The 16,684-nt window shown below is 34.4% G+C and overlaps 1 protein-coding gene across 3 annotated transcripts in view; it reads left to right on the forward strand.

Moving 5' to 3' along the window:
• The window catches only part of LOC117983566 (uncharacterized), a 50,483-nt gene that overhangs the window by 12,127 nt on the left and 21,672 nt on the right, over nucleotides 1–16,684 (forward strand). Inside the window, exon 1 of one of the 3 annotated variants that reach the window (XM_034970163.2) lies at nucleotides 11,831–12,063. The exons of the other annotated variants lie outside the window; for them this stretch is intronic. Within the exon in view, the coding sequence (XP_034826054.1) occupies nucleotides 11,970–12,063 (94 nt within the window). The 5' untranslated portion in view covers nucleotides 11,831–11,969. Of the gene's footprint in view, nucleotides 1–11,830; nucleotides 12,064–16,684 lie in introns of those variants that run through there. 3 annotated transcript variants of the gene reach the window in all.

The following is a 16,684-nucleotide window of genomic DNA, read 5'->3' on the forward strand; positions in this document are numbered from 1 at the left end:
GGTTTTTTTATAATTTACCTAATAATATTATCTTACCAAACAAAGTTAGTGATTCTAGTGAAGTTAGTAAAACATTAATTGGACGTCGTTCATCTACCTAACATTGACATAGTTTCTTACTAATTCCAGTAATTATACAGGGTGTAACCAAAACTTAGCGTTATTACTATACTATCTAAACACAATGCAATACCAATAACCATTTGCCTCATTTTGTAGTTTTAGTGTTTAGTATTTTTCAAACCCACAATGTGTAGCAACGCGGCATTGACTCCGAGTGGCCTACTTATGCCACGTTCGTTGACCTCTATCGTGAGTCAGATATTTTATTCGCAATATTTCGTAAACTTGTACAAAATTATAGGATTTTTTAATATTTTTTTCGCGTTTTTTTGTGATATCATATTATCAGTAATCATCAGTAGTATAAGTCCCACAAATTGCTAATACGCGTGGCCGCCATTTTAGTGACGTCATCACTAGACTGAAGTTTCGAGCTGATGGTATAATTTTATGTCATTCATATTATAGAGACATGGTTCCAACGTAATAGCAATTTGCGGGACTTATATCACCTGTCTTCGTTTTTGCTAGCGTTCTGGTTACACTCTGTATTTAACGCAAAACGTTAAAAGGTCAAATTCCTATACGGTTATGACATTCTGTTGCAAGAGATTTAGATCATTAATAATTATTGATGTTAGTAACATTAGATTATACGAACCTATTAATTAAACTGAATCTCACGGCCTTACTATGTGTGAAAGTGTTTTGAGAGTTCTATATCATTCTACTCATAGGTAGATATTCCTTAATAATAATGTTTCTATGGCCTCTAAAGGTCGAATAAAACAAAAATCATATTTTTTCTTGATCGTGATTTAAAACTATTTTTTTTGTGCCTACTGACCTACTTAGTCCATAAACTCCTACGAGGATAAGCTTCTAATTTTGGAAAATTAAATCAGAGACAAACATATTATTTATAATTAAGTATGTCTTTACACGACTTTACGCAAAAGTCAAAAGATGGCCGATTTTTCGCGGTCACTCAACTCACTGTGATTTTCTGTAGCGCATAATCCATTTATCCTAATATTATAAATGCGAAAGTGTGTCTGTCTGTCCGTATGTCTGTCTGTCTGTCTGCTAGCCTTTCACGGCCTATCCGTTCAAACGATTTTGACGAAATTTGGTACAGCGATAGCGTGCATCCCGGGAAGGACATAGGCTATACCTTTTATCTCGGAAAATCAAAGGAGTTCTCACGGGAATTTTAAGAAACGCGGACGAAGTCGCGGGCATTGTATAGTAATACTATAATTATTGTTTATTCTGATTTTGTATTTTTATCTCCCCTAAAAATCAAGATCACACTTCGATTTTATCAATCCGACTGTAATATTAAAGTTTATTAGTTAGGTACTTATATGTGTATTTGTCTTTTACTACATTAAGTCCCTACTTATTAAAATGTGAGATGCTTGCGCGAGCGTAGTCAAGTGATCTACATACATCTCTATTCGTCCGAGTATTGTATGAAACTTCGAACTCGATATGGCCACTGAGTAGGGAATTTCCTTTCGGTACTTATGTCTTTATTGATATGGCGAATGTTACTGGAATATGACAAAAAAATCTAGATAAATCTATCGAGCTTGGTATCAATTATCAAACGAAATGTCTCATAGATTCCGAAATTGTTCTTTAGTTTAAGTATATCTTGTGTATTTTTTTTTGTGGACGTGCTACCACAAAAAGTCTGGCCAAGTGTGACTCTGACTCGCGCACCGAGGATTCCGTACTATAGTCGTATTTTTTTCCATAAATCAAAAAGTATAGTGCATAAAAATAAATAAAAATCTGTTTTAGAATGTACAGGTAAACTCTTTCATAAATGGATACCCCACTTGGTACCTATATTAATCTTACTTTGAAAGTTGAAAATACTAGTTATTTTTTCATTAATACATTTTAATTTATTTTTGTGATGTAGCCACAAATTCGCAGTTTTCGGATTTTCCCCCTTACGTGTGCTATAAGTCCCACCTACCTGCAAAATTTCATGATTCTAGGTCAACGGTAAGTATACCCTATAGGCCTATAGGTTTTTTGACAGACAGACAACAAAATGAACTACACTAAAAATTTATAGTATATCCAAGTATATCCGATGTTCTACTTTCGCTAAATTTTGTCGAACTGGGTGTCAATTCGTCATTCAAACAAAATGAATTATTTCATTCATTTCGTCTACGATAGGCTTATGACAACATAAAAGAAACAATGAAACCCAAGATGAAACCAATTTACACGCGCAGTTTACACGCTAGAAAGGTAGGATTAACCTAGAGCTCTTTAGAAGGTTAAAAACAAAATTGTCCATCGACATACTGAAAACTCCGTGTGAAAATAATTTTCCTGATGTAATAAACAAAAGCTGTGATAGCCTAGTGGTTAGGACGTCCGCCTTCTAATTGGAGGTCGGGGGTTCGATCCCGGGCACGCACAACTTTTCGGAGCTACGTGCGTTTTAATTAATAAAATATAACTTGCTTTAACGGTGAAGGAAAACATCGTGAGGAAACCTGCATACCTAAGAGTTCTCCATAATGTTGTCAAAGGTGTGTGAAGTCTACCAATCCGCACATGGCCAGCGTGGTAGACTATGGCCAAAAGTACAAAACCCTTCTCACTCTGAGAGGAGACCAGTGTCTCACTACAAAGCACGGGTCTCCTCCGGTGATGGGTTGATCATGATGATGAATAAATAATCCTCGTGAAAGCTAAAGACTTATAAGATTATCAAGTCTCAGGTTTCCCTCCATCCAATAAGGTGAACCTTAATTCTATTAAGTTCTTATGCATTTAATATGAAACTATGTAACTCCCTTTGGCCCTTGTAGGTTTTCAATGTTACGGTGTTGTGAGTAAACATTACTCTTCGACTAGGTAAGCACATTGACTTATATATTACTCGTATGGACAGGGCCATTGAACAAACAAAATGGCACCGACTCAGTGGTGCTATTAGCACCAACCTCAGTGACGTCTGGATTTCAAACGGGTCGTTCATTAGTATCCTAAAAATTGTCAAAAACGGTTTAGATTTGTCGGAGTTATATTGACAAAAAATTGCCTTATCCCGAAAGAACAATATTTATTTTTCGGGATTAAAAACTATCCCATAGGTTGACCCGGAATATCAGCTAGGTATATTTAGTAGCCAAGTTTGAAGTTGCGTTAAATTTAAATCCATTTAGTAGTTTCAGAGTGAAGCGTGCACAGACAGACGGATAGACAAAAAATTTTTTTTTTCTCTAAATAGATAACTGCTTTCTCCGATTAAAATTTATTTCAATTTCTATAGGCAGGTACAGAAATTGTATAAATCATGTCTGTAAATATTGACGACCTCAGTGGTAAGCGCTGTGGTCTTATTAGTGGGAGGTCCCGGGTTCGATTCCAGGTAGGGATTTGGAATTTTATAATTTCTAAATTTCTGGTCTTGTCTGGTGGGAGGCCTCAGCTGTGGCTAGTTACCACCCTACCGGCAAAGCCGTGCCGCCAAGCAATTTAGCGTTCCGGTACGATGCCGTGTAGAATAACCAAAGGTGTATGGGTTTAATCAAAACTGCCATACTCCTTCCAGGTTAGCCCGCTCCGACCTTAAACTGCATCGTCACTTACCATCAGGTGAGATTGCAGTCAAGGGCTAACTTGTATCTGAATTTAAAAAAAAAGGTATTTTGTTCTGTTACAGAAGTAGGTAGGTCTATAGTTAGTTCGCGACAAATCCCTGACTGTTGCAACTTCCAGCACGTTTGAGGAAATAGACTCCATCGAGAGTTCATTTCCCGAGGATGCACAATAATTTATAGATTTCTCTTGTTTTCCTGCAAAATAGACCTGAGCTAAGGACAGTGGTACTGATTCTGATCACAACTAAATTTTTAGAGTGTTCGCATCTTTTTCTTACGAATATGAAAGGGATAGACCCAGTTTGAAAGCACTAAATTTAATTTAAAACTTTTTAACTATGTGACTTTGGGTGCCAGTCCTGAGCATAGTAGTTAAAATAGCATATTTTATCGCGCGATCCCAGCAGGGCGATTGTCTAAAACCTGCATCAATCATTATTACAATCTCAATTGTTCTGATTGGCTGAATTTGTGCGATTCTTGTTGCAACAATGCATTGTGGCCAATAGTGAGCGAGCATTAACCAATCAGAGATGATTGCGATCGTGACATTGTAGCTGTCAAACAACCGCGGTAGGGCCACAGGATATTTAAAACTATTTAAAGTAGAGTAGCACTAAAATTTAGAATTTTAGAAGAATAAATTTAGAAGAGAATTTATTTAGTCTTTAGTTTAAAATTCATTTTTCGTCTTTCTTAGCTATATTAAAAAGCTAAAAGATGCAGATAGGTACTCTAAAATTAGTTGAGAGAAAAACATCAGAATCAACACCACTATTTACCGGTAAAACTGTTTATTAAACTCTTTTTAATTATTATTAGTAGGTAAAAAGTAAAGATTGTGATTACAGTTCCTTGCATAAATATTATCTAGTTTTACTAGTTACCAGAAATATAACACATTAGTTACAAATTCGACATGGAAATAAAAACAAAAACTATGTAACTACATTGTGAAGAACGATAATAATTTTATCAATACCTATTTTACAACTTTGTCTATTTAGCGGGTGTTTCGTGTTTACGAAAAGACAATAATACCTATCTTACAACTAGCTGATGCCCGCGATTTTTAAAAATCCCGTGAGAACTCTTTGATTTCCCGGGATAAAAGTAGCCTATGTCACTCTCCAGGTCTTTAGCTATTACCCATGCAAAAATCACGTCAATCCGTTGTGCCGTTGCGACGTGGTTGAAGGACAAACCAACAAACCAATAAACCAAAAAACCAACAAACAAACACACTTTTCGCATTTATAATAAGGGTACTGATTTTTTACAACACTAAACCGGAACTCATGTGATATTCAACCTTAGTTTTCATCTCATAGTAAATAACGTAAAAAATAACACTGTGTCGTACGTAGATCATGGATATAGGAAATAGTAACTTCGTATTTCTATGACGTAGAACCCGTCGCACCTACACGTCATGCTACGAAAGGTTTACAAGTCAAGAAAACCGGCCAAGTGCGAATCAGACTCGCGCACTGAGGGTTCCGTAGTACAATCGTATTGTATCGACATTTTGCACGATACATCAAAAACCACTACCAAGATCTCGTTCAAACCAATTTTCGGTGGAAGTTTGCATGGTAATGTACATTGTACATCATATATTTTTTTTAGTTTTATCATTCTCTTATTTTAGAAGTTACAGGGGGGGGGGACACATTTTACCACTTTGGAAGTGTGAAGTGTCTCTCGCGCAAACTATTCAGTTTAGAAAAAAATGATATTAGAAACCTCAATATCATTTTTGAAGACCTATCCATAGATTCCCCCACACGTATGGGTTTATTAAAAAAAAAATTTGAGTTTCAGTTCTAAGTATGGGGAACCCCAAAATATATTGTTTTTTTTTCTATTTTTGTGTAAAAATCTTAATGCGGTTTACAGAATACATCGATTTACCAAGTTTCAACGTGGTTTCAACAGTATAGCTCTTATAGTTTTGGAAAAAAGTGGCTGTGACATACGGACGGACAGACAGACATGACGAATCTATAAGGGTTCCGTTTTTTGCATTTGGCTACGGAACTCTAAAAAGAAAGTAAAAATTCAAATCATTCATTAGTAGAGCACGCGGTAAGAAATACAAAAATACAAATTTTGGTGTCTAAAAATCTATTAAGGCCGTGTTTCCACTACGTGAACTGACCGGCTAATTCTATTGTTTGCTTACTGTTTTCCTACATATAATTAGGGTTCCGTACCTCAAAAGGAAAAACGGAACTCTTATAGGATCATTTTCTTGTCTGTCTGTCTGTCTGTCCTAACCTAGTGGGTACTTTCCGTTGACCTAGAATCACGAAATTTGGCAGGAAGGTAAGTCTTATAGCAAACATGAGAAGAAAAATCTTAAAATCGTGAATTTGTGGTTATATCACAAGAAAAAAATTAAAATGTGTTCATAAACAAATATTGCTGTTTTCAACTTTTGAAGTAAGATTACTATACCAAGTGGGCCGTATCATATGAAAGGGCTTTACTTATACATTCTGAAACACATTTTTATTTATTTTTAGACATAATAGTTTTTGATTTATCGTGCAAAATGTCGATAACACGAATGGCGTTTGAAATACGATTGAAGCTTTCCGTAGAGCTTGTATATAAAGGCTAGCGACCCGCCCTGGCTTCGAAGCGTACGGGTAGCTTTTACAATTTTCGTAAGGAACTTTAATTTGTTTTGAAAAAAAAATTTAACCTATGTCACTCAAGGATAATGTAGCTTTCCACTGGTGAAAGAATTTTAAAAATCTGTTGAGAAGTTCAAGAGATTATCCCCTACAAACAAATTTACAGACTTGACCTCTTTATAATATTAGTATAGACTATAGATGTTAATTACAAATCTTAACAATTTATTATCAGTAGGTAAAGTACCTATTCATATTGCATCACAATAAATAAACACTGAAGCGAGATCATAGAGTAATTAACTGATAAATGATAACTGATAAGATATACCGAATTATCATCTTGGAAAACCCTATAGCAACACTGAGTCAACAAGTTCGAAGGTAAAAGGGAAGTTCCAAACTCAGCAGCCTTCCTCATCCTCATCCCATCCTCTCATTACATTATCATTTCTCTACTTAAGAAATTTCTCTAAGACATCTCAAAATTATTTTTCATCTCACTCGCTCGGAAACAATCCTTTTGCCCTTTGAAATCTGAGTGGAAAGTGGTAATTTTGCTCTCTACACTCTCTAGGACGCAAAGTACGAGTTGAAATTCGAACGTGACGAACTGTCGTCTATGGTTGCGTACCTACTTTACTTTTTTCTTTCTATTAAAAATACTACGTGATAATGAAACGCTCAGAAACGCAGTTCGTCTTTACTGTCTTTACTATTTATTATTTTAAACTAAGTTGGTAGGTATTAAGTGACAAGTTGGAACATTAATTTTTATTTAATTAAATTAAACATAATACCTACCTACTCCGTTTCAGCTTTATTGAGTAAACAATATTATAATGAAGTTAGTTGAATTATGAAAATGATTTTTTTAGAATAGAATAGAATAGAATGTTTTTTATTCATGTATACTTTTTACAAGTATTTATGAATAGTCAGGTAGTTTTAATTTACCACTGGTTCGGAATGCCGTTCCTACCGAGAAGAACCAGCAAGAAACTCGGCGGTTGCTCTTTTTAATTTTTCAATTTACAATGTTATTATACCGTACTATACAAGCCATTGCAGCCCCGTGCATTGCTGGAGCGAGTCAAATCCAAGCTTTTTTATCATTTACATAGTCTGCGACTGTCTAATATGGATTTTTTAAACTTGTCTAAAGGCAAGTCTAAAATTGCTTGTGGAATTTTATTATAAAATTTAATTCTAATTTTAAATTTTTTTTTATTTGAATTTAAAAAATTCTAAACGCACCCGACAAAAAATTTATTCGTTAATAGAATCTTCTTGAATTAGAACCTCCTTCACTGCCTGACTTGTGGTTGTGCCCTAGAAACTTTTTATTGAAACCTGCACTCTAGCGTTTTCCTCGCTGTAGTGAGATGAAAAGTTGTGTGTTTCGCACGGGTGCAAATTTATTTGCGCTTGAGTCTTTGAATTCTTGGGACAAAATAACATCTTTGCACCCTTGCATAACAAATAACTATTGAAGCACTTAAGACATTACACAACAAGGTACATGTTCTACCACTTTTGTAAGTGACGCCGATGTAGTGTTGTGTAGCTGCGTTATTTTTAAATATCGATATATCTCATATAATATGCCGTTTACGTCGAATAGGTATGAGTGAAAGAGATAACGCTCTACAAAGCAGAAATCTGTTTCTAAAGTTCGATGTGCAATATTTTCTGCCGAGGACTGTTACCTGGTTTTTTTTGCTTTAATGCCTCTGTATCAACTTTCTACACCTATCTATACTTACATTTCAACTTGACAGCTCTTATAGTTTATTGTCGTTAACGAAACTGTAAGGTAGCTATATACAGGGTGTAACCCGCAATGTATGGCGTGCAAAACTCGGATCAATGCTCCGCCTACGACGCGGCATTGACACCAATTTCGTTGACCTGTAGCGTCTGTCAGATGTTTTATTTGTAAACTTTTACAAAATTATAGGGTTTTTTATATTTTTTTTGTCTTTTGTGGTATCATAATATTATCGGTAATCACCAGTACTATCACGTATCTTCGTTTTTGCCAGCGTTCTGGTTACATTCTGTATTTGTTTTACTACGGAATTCGGGACCCTAAAATCTCAGTTTGAAGAAAAGACATAATAATATAAACACGTTACGCCCGTAGCACGATAACCACACCCTAACTAGGTACTCCGCTTTGCGGTAACGAACTTTTTACTTGCCTACCTACATTCATTTATAATTTTAATAATTGCGTTTTTACCTACTAAATATAAGTTTTAAAATATCCTACATTTGGTCCAATGTTGTTAGTTATAAGTATTGTTATTTAGCTTTTAATAAGATATGTGTGACGTGTAGATACCTAATGTTAACGGCTTCGGTATACGGAAAAACTCAAGCTTCGAGTTTATGATTATACCTGAATTTGTGTAACCTGTAAATATTTTTTCTTAAATAAATATATTTTTTATTATTATTATTATTAAACATAATATTTTAATAATATGCTTTGTACCTTCTACGTCCAAGTAATTATTATTCCATAATGCGGAAAAATTAAATTACATATTCATTAGGCAGTTAGACAAAGACATTTAAACTAATGATTACGCCCCTATGCTTCGTAGTGAGTATAATAGTCTTAGGTCGTTTACATTACCTAGTTCAAGATCAAGGTCTAGCACCCTGGCTGATAAAAAAAACCGGCCAAGTGCGAATCAGACTCGCGCACTGAGGGTTCCGTAGTACAATCGTATTTTATCGACATTTTGCACCATAAATCAAAAACTACTTACTATATCTCATTCAAACCAATTTTCGGTGTAAGTTTGCATGATAATGTACATCTAATATTTTTTTAGTTTTACCACTTTGGAAGTGTCTCTCGCGCAAACTATTCAGTTTAGAAAAAAAATTATCTTAGAAACCTCAATATCATTTTTGAAGACCTATCCATAGATACCCCACACGTATGGGTTTGATGAAAAATAAAATTTTTGAGTTTCAGTTCTATCTAAGTATGGGGAACCCCAAAATTTTTATTTTTTTTGGGTAAAAATCTTAATGCGGTTCACAGAATACATCTTCTTACCAAGTTTCAACAGTATGGCTCTTATAGTTTCGGAAAAAAGTGGCTGTGACATACGGATGGACAGACAGACAGACATGACGAATCTATAAGGGTTCCGTTTTTTGCCATCCGGCTACGGAACCCTAAAAATTACACTGTTTATATACTTACCTACGTCGTGGTTTATAGTTTTACTAGCTTGTGCCCGCGACTTCGTCCCCATGGATTTAGGTTGTCAAAAATCCCGTGTTTTAGGGTTCCGTACCTCAAAAGGAAAAACGGAACCCTTATAGGATCACTTTGTTGTCTGTCTGTCTGTCAAAAAACCTACACGGTACTTCCCGTTGGCCTATAATCATGAAATTTGGTAGGTAGGTGGGTCTTATAGCTGGTATTAGGGGAAACCTGAAAACCGTGAATTTGTGGTTATATCACACAAAAAAAATTAAATTGTGGTCATGAACTAATAATTAGTATTTTCATATTTCGAAGTAAGATAACTATATCAAGTGGGGGTTAATATGAAAGGGCTTCACCTGTGCATTCTAAAACAATTTTTTATTTATTTTTATCCATCATAGTTTTTGAATTATCGTGCAAAATATCGAAAAAATACGACTGCAGTACGGAACCCTCATTGCGCGAGCCTGACTCACACTTGGCCGGATTTTTTGTGATGTAGGTACAACCACAAATTCACGGTTTATGGATTTTTCCCCTTAGATGATGTGCTATAAGACCTAGGTACCTGCCAAATTTCATGATTTTAGGTCAATCATCGTCAAAGGTCAGACAGACAGACCGACAGAAAAAGAACTGATCCTATAAGGTTTCTTTTTGAGGTACGGAACCTTAAAAATGATTCTACGTTGAACTATGCCTACTTAGTTAATTTTCCCATTAGGTAGGTACCTACTACAATATAATAATTAGATATAATCTTTATTGCAAACATTAACTTCATTTGCATACAGAGATAAACTGATAGAGTTAAAACACTGATAAATGACCATTTCACCAGTCACGGCCCATAGTTAATCATAAAACAGTTGTTCTAAATAAATTATACCTAAATAAATAAGTGGTAGATCCAGAAATCTGTATTTTTTAATTTTTTTACTTAATTTGTGGCAGAAACAGAAATCGCGCCAATTTTTTTTAAATTATTAATCCGCCTATGATACCTATTGTGTTGATTGCGATTGTATGGTTTAAATTTAAAGTTATTCTGCCTAGAGTTGTGAGAAAGTATGGTTTAAATTTAAAGTTATTCTGCCTAGAGTTGTGAGAAAATGTGAATAAAATAAGTTATTAAATTAATGTTTTTTTTGATAATGAATACTTCTGAAATTCCACGTGAAGTTATGACATCAGCTATACTGAAATTAATACTGGCTCCAATAATAATTACACTTTTGCTGTTAATATTTATTTTTTGGAAGTGTTACAGGACTAATAAGCAAATGTAAGTACCTACTCAATTTTAAAATAGTCGTATAGTCGACTCCAAAATCTAGAACCACTATTTTAATAAAATTAATTAAATTGAGATACATTTTTTTTAAATACTTCATTTGGACGGTTTTTATATATTTTTATAAAGATATCTTTGAATGTAAATAAACAAATTAAGTAAGTTCTTGCGACTCCGAATTGAAACTGATTGAAACACACATAAATAATATTAGTGATGCAAAATTCAAAATTACGCGCTTTGCTGATAAAAAGTTGTCTATTATTACGTTAATTACCGCCATCTATCGTCGAGTGTTTTACTATGATACTTTTATTATTTTCCTGTATTCATATTTTAATGTCTTTTAAAAATATAAATAAAAAGCAAATATACATGAAATAAACAGTGGATTGGTTGCGTTCTATTTCATTCTGAAATTTTTTATGTCCCATATCGCCATCTTGTGTCGAATAGCTAATAAACGATTACAGACTCGCATGATAGATGGCAGTAGTAAAGTTGCAGCCTTAGTACTTACTACCTACCGTGACAGCGCTTTTTTTCCTGAAAGTATTTTCGCCTGCGGTCTAGGCACTGGAAAATTATTTTCACCATTTGTACAATAATTTAAAATAATACCCAGAAGCTCTAAGCTCTAACTGGTAAGTTATATAAATCCCTTTTGTATAAAATTCACATTATAAAAGATTGTTCTTTGTAGAACTAGATAAGTATGAGTAATATTTTCTGTTCTCACACAAGGACATCGTCCAATCGACTGACGTCACAAAAAGCACTTCTAAATTCTGTTTCCCGATACGAAATATTATTAAAGATAAGATAATAATTATTAATATCGCTATATTGTAATAATAGAGGTGCTATTTAGTAGGTACTTACCCCGTTTTAACGTATAGCGTACAGTCCGTTTTAGAATCTATTTCATTTTCTAATTTCAAAATTTGGTTGCCACAGAGTAAAAAAGCCCAGTAGGTAATTTTTTCATTGGCTCTGCATTGTAGGTAGTAAAAAAACAACGAAAGGCATACAATAAGGAGGTTACTTAAATTAATAATGACTGTGTTTATAGGTGATAATATTTTGTGTGACTTAAAATGAGTAGTTACCCGTTCGTTCTGTTACCTGTTGTGATAGTTATCACCGTAGTCACCTTTGTTTGTATTCGATGCAGCATCATAGTATTTTGCGGTAAGTAATTTTTTTATACTACGTACTACCTACTAGCTTATTCCCGTGACTTCGTCCGACCCCCCCTCCCCCTTATGGGTTGTATTTTCACCCCTTACTCCCTTAGGGGTAGTATTTTCAAAAATGCTTTCTTAGCGGATGTCTATATCATAATAGCTTCTGCATGCCAAATTTCAGCCCGATCCGTCCAGTAGTTTGAGCTATGCGTTGATACATCAGTCAGTCAGTCAGCCAGCTTTTCCTTTTATATATTATACAGGGTGTAACCAGAACGTTATTGTTACACTACAAAAACCAAATCCAATAGGTACGTACCAATAATCATTTGCCTCATTTTGTAGTTTTAGTGATTTAGTATTTTTCAAACATGCAATGTATAGCGTACAAAATTCGGGTCAATGCCCCGCCTACAACGGGACATTGAGTCTGAGTGGCCTACTTACGCAATGTTCGTTGACCTCTAGCGTCAGTCAGATGTTTTATTTGCAATATATCGTAAACTTTTACAAAAATAATAGGATCTATTTATATTTTTTTTCGAGTTTTTTTGTGGTATCATTATCAGTAATCATCAGTACTGTCACCTGTCTTAGTTTTTGCCAGTATTTTGGTTACATACATCCTTTAAATAGATATAAATACCACAGAACTCTAAATACCGACCGTATTTACTAGAGATGTGCATTATTGCTACTTTTGCATAATTTCATTTGGTGACTGTTTTATTCACAATGATTTCACAAATTATTTTTCAATTTTCGCACTCACAATCGTTTGCTACATTAATATATCTAAATGTTTTTCTAATAAGAAGCGACGCGAGTGTTCTCGCTCGCACACTCTTTAGCATCTTAGCTCAGATCGATGACCATGCGCGCGCCAAAAAATAAAGCCGAATTAGGTTATACGTACCCATAATTATCAAACTTCGTGAAATTTTGCTTTCTGATTTTTCTCTTGATTTTTCACACGCTACTTGTGAAATAAATAGTCCATCCATCCATAGTCAAAGCTTTCCACCACATCATACAAGATCCCAGACCTCTACCTAGAAGACCACCACGCTCACCACTGCACCATGAAAGTATCTACTGGTGAAGGTTTGACGACCTCCCTGGCGCAGTGGTAAGTGTTGTGGTCTTGTTAGTGGGAGGTCCCGGGTTCGATTCCTGGCAGGGGTTTTTATAATTTCTAAATTTCTTGTCTGGTGAAAGGCATGTGCTTAAACTGCGGCACCCTCCTAGTAGAACCGCTCATTTCTCCAAAAGTTTTTTTGCCACTGGGCCACTCTTGTATAATCACTTGCCCAAATATATAATTGAGACGCGAGAACTTCCTTTATTATTTAAGATAAAATTGAAAAAACTATTGTTAGAAAAGACATATTACTCGATTAATGATTACCTTGTAGAGAAATTTTAGTTTTATTTTAATTTTTGACATTTGTAACATTATCATTTAAATTTGTATTTTTTTGTGACTAAGTATTTAATTTGACTAATCAAAACTATGTACACGTTGTTCGGTATATCATAAGTCATAACATATTGCATGCTAATAGGCAGAATTTGGCTGTACCTTTTTGTTTTGTAATATCTGCACTGTTTACCCATATTCGCAATAAAGAAATTTGAATTTGAATTTGAATTTGAATTTGGTCTGGTGGGAGGCTTCGGCCGTGGCTAGTTACCACTATACCAGCAAAACCGTGCCGCCATCTTCGTCCGCGTGGGATAAAAAGTAGCCTATGTCCTTCCACGGGATGCAAGCTATCGCTGTAGTACCAAATTTCGTCAAAATTGGTTGAGCGCATGGGCCGTGAAAAGCTAGCAGGCAGACCCACTTTCGCATTTATAATATTAAGTATGGAGGATATTTTGAAATAAAATAATATACTTCTGGTATAATATTGGGTTTATCAATAGATTATCCCTTTTCCTTATAATTATTAAACTTAGGTAAGTACCTAATTTATAAATTAACTAGATGATGCCCGTGACTTCGTTAGTCTATGTCACTATCCAGGTCTTGAATTATACCCATGCAAAAATCACGTCGATCCGTCGTTGCTCCGTTGCGACGTGATTAAAGGACAAACCAACAAACAAGCACTTTCGAATTTATAATATGGGTAGTAATTTTTGTTTAACACTATAAAATCATCTAGATATATGTACGTACGACACTGTACAATATTAATAAAATACTATACAATATTAAATCTCATTATTTAGTTGCATTTGAATATAATAATAATATTATTGTCTTAGTAAAATCTCGTATCATAATAAACCATTAATTACAATTTACGTTAATTACAATTATTATGTTTTACATTAAAAATTACGTTTTCCATTAATTACAAAATAACATTTAAAATATCAATTAACTAGACGATGCTCGCAAATTCATCGGCATGGATTGTTATTGTTTTTTTTAGAAAAACGTGAGAACTAGAACTCATACATTTTCGGCATAAACGGTAAACTATACCCGTCTCCGGAGTGCAAGCTATCCTTGGACCGTGAAAAGGTAACAGACACACAGACAAACTTCCGCATTATAATATAAGTATGAAGTACGGATTAATTATTCATAACTAGCTTATTTATTATTGATGCCCGCGACTTCGTCCGCGTGGATTTAGATTTTTAAAAATCCCGTGGAAACTTTCATTTTGCGGGATAAAAAGTAGCCGACAAACCAACAAACAAACACACTTTCGCATTTATAATTTTTCAATTAATGTTGCATTATAAATTGTTTGATTAGTAACAGGCAAATTAATTTAAATTATTAGTATACCTAGTTACATTATACATTATACATAGTTATTATAATTCTTGTGTTTGTACTTGACTGAAGTTTGCACCTTTCATAGAGATGGATAGGGTTTGTTACTACTATAGTAATAAAATTATGTGATTTTTTGTATAGCGGTAGTAATTCATTATTAAAGATGATATTTTTTTTAAAATTAGAATTTTCGTTATTTTTACATAATAATTAATTATTAACGACACGCTGTGCGATTAATGACGTCACAAGGCGTAAAAGACAAATATTTAAAAAAATATTTACATAAAAAATATTTTCCCGCAGAAATTACTCTTATTTTTATGTTAATAATTTAAAAATATTTGTAGTTTATGGATTGTGGCGCAATTAATCACCTTCCATACAGTGCAGCGTGGCGTTCGTGTAAAAAATAAATAAAAATCGTGATTTTTTCAAAATATTCTCTTTAATAAATCCCGCAAATTGCTATTGCGCTGGAACCATGTCTCATTAACATCGAAATGACGTTATTTTGACGGCAGCTGAAATAAAAATATACCATCAGCTCGAAACTTCAGTATAGTGCTGACGTCACTAAAATGCCGGCCACGCGCATTAGCAGTTTGAAAAAAAAAAAAAAAATCATAATGCTATTAATTAATGCCCCATAAGCTACCGCTATATACAACATATCACTCATCATTTTATTACTACAGCCCTACTGTTCTAATGTTGATATTGACTGGGTGACGAGTATAAACACGGGGGTGTTAATTTTTTTAGTGTTTTTCGGTTCATTTGTTTGTGGATTTTTCATCGTGTCAATTTTATACTGTATTTGTACGAGGATTACACGTAAGCTTATCTCTGACTTTTAATTTTCAGCCCGATCCGTTCAGTAGTTTGAGCTGTGCGCTGATAGATCATCAGTCAGTCTGTCATTCAGTCAACTTTTCCATTTATACAGGGTGTAACCAGAACGCCAGCAAAACTTGGCGTTATAACAATACCGCTAAGTGTCTAACAACCTAACATAATCCAATACCTATTACCATTTTCCTCATTTCGTAGTTTTAGTGATTTAGTATTTTTCAAACCCCCACTGCCCCACCTAAGACGCCGCTTTATACTATATAGATTTTTTTCAAAGAAAAAATAACCAGTGTCACTTCAACCAGTGTCACTCGGTATGATGCAAGGATTCTAACTATACCCACCCGTACATGTACCCAACATGTACCCACTACATCCAAATCTGTTCAGGCATTTAGATGTTACGGTGGAGTAAAGAAACTCACCACATCCTGAAAATATTAGGTAGGCACACTATTTTTGGGCATTCGTGTACGGTGTAATAAATGCTGTTTAAACAATAGTTTATCTGGTTTTTCCTCAATTTATGAAAAATAATAAATTAATTGTTTCCCGCTTTAATCATCTTACACGTCACTGTAGGTAGACCAGACTCCCGTTATTTGGTTATGTTGGAGACTGGGACAAATTACATTTTCCTAATTAAATCTCTTATCATTAAAAACCTTCTCGTTTTTAAATTAAAATTATCAAAAACTAGCTGATGCCCGCGACTCCGTCCGCGTGCAATTAGGTTTTTTAATATTATAGCTGTCAATCCTTATGCAAACATTTAGATTCAAACACAAAACTTATAATAACTTTTTTTTTTATTTTATTTTTTTATTCAGATACAAGTTAGCCCTTGACTGCAATCTAAGATGATAGCGGGCTAACCTGGAAGGGGTATGGCAGTTTTTAATAAAACCCATACCCCTTTGATTTCTACACGGCATCGTACCGGAACGCTAAATCGCTAGGCGGCACGGCT

This window comes from Maniola hyperantus, chromosome 7, assembly GCF_902806685.2.
Source record: "Maniola hyperantus chromosome 7, iAphHyp1.2, whole genome shotgun sequence".
Classification (NCBI taxonomy): domain Eukaryota; kingdom Metazoa; phylum Arthropoda; class Insecta; order Lepidoptera; family Nymphalidae; genus Maniola; species Maniola hyperantus.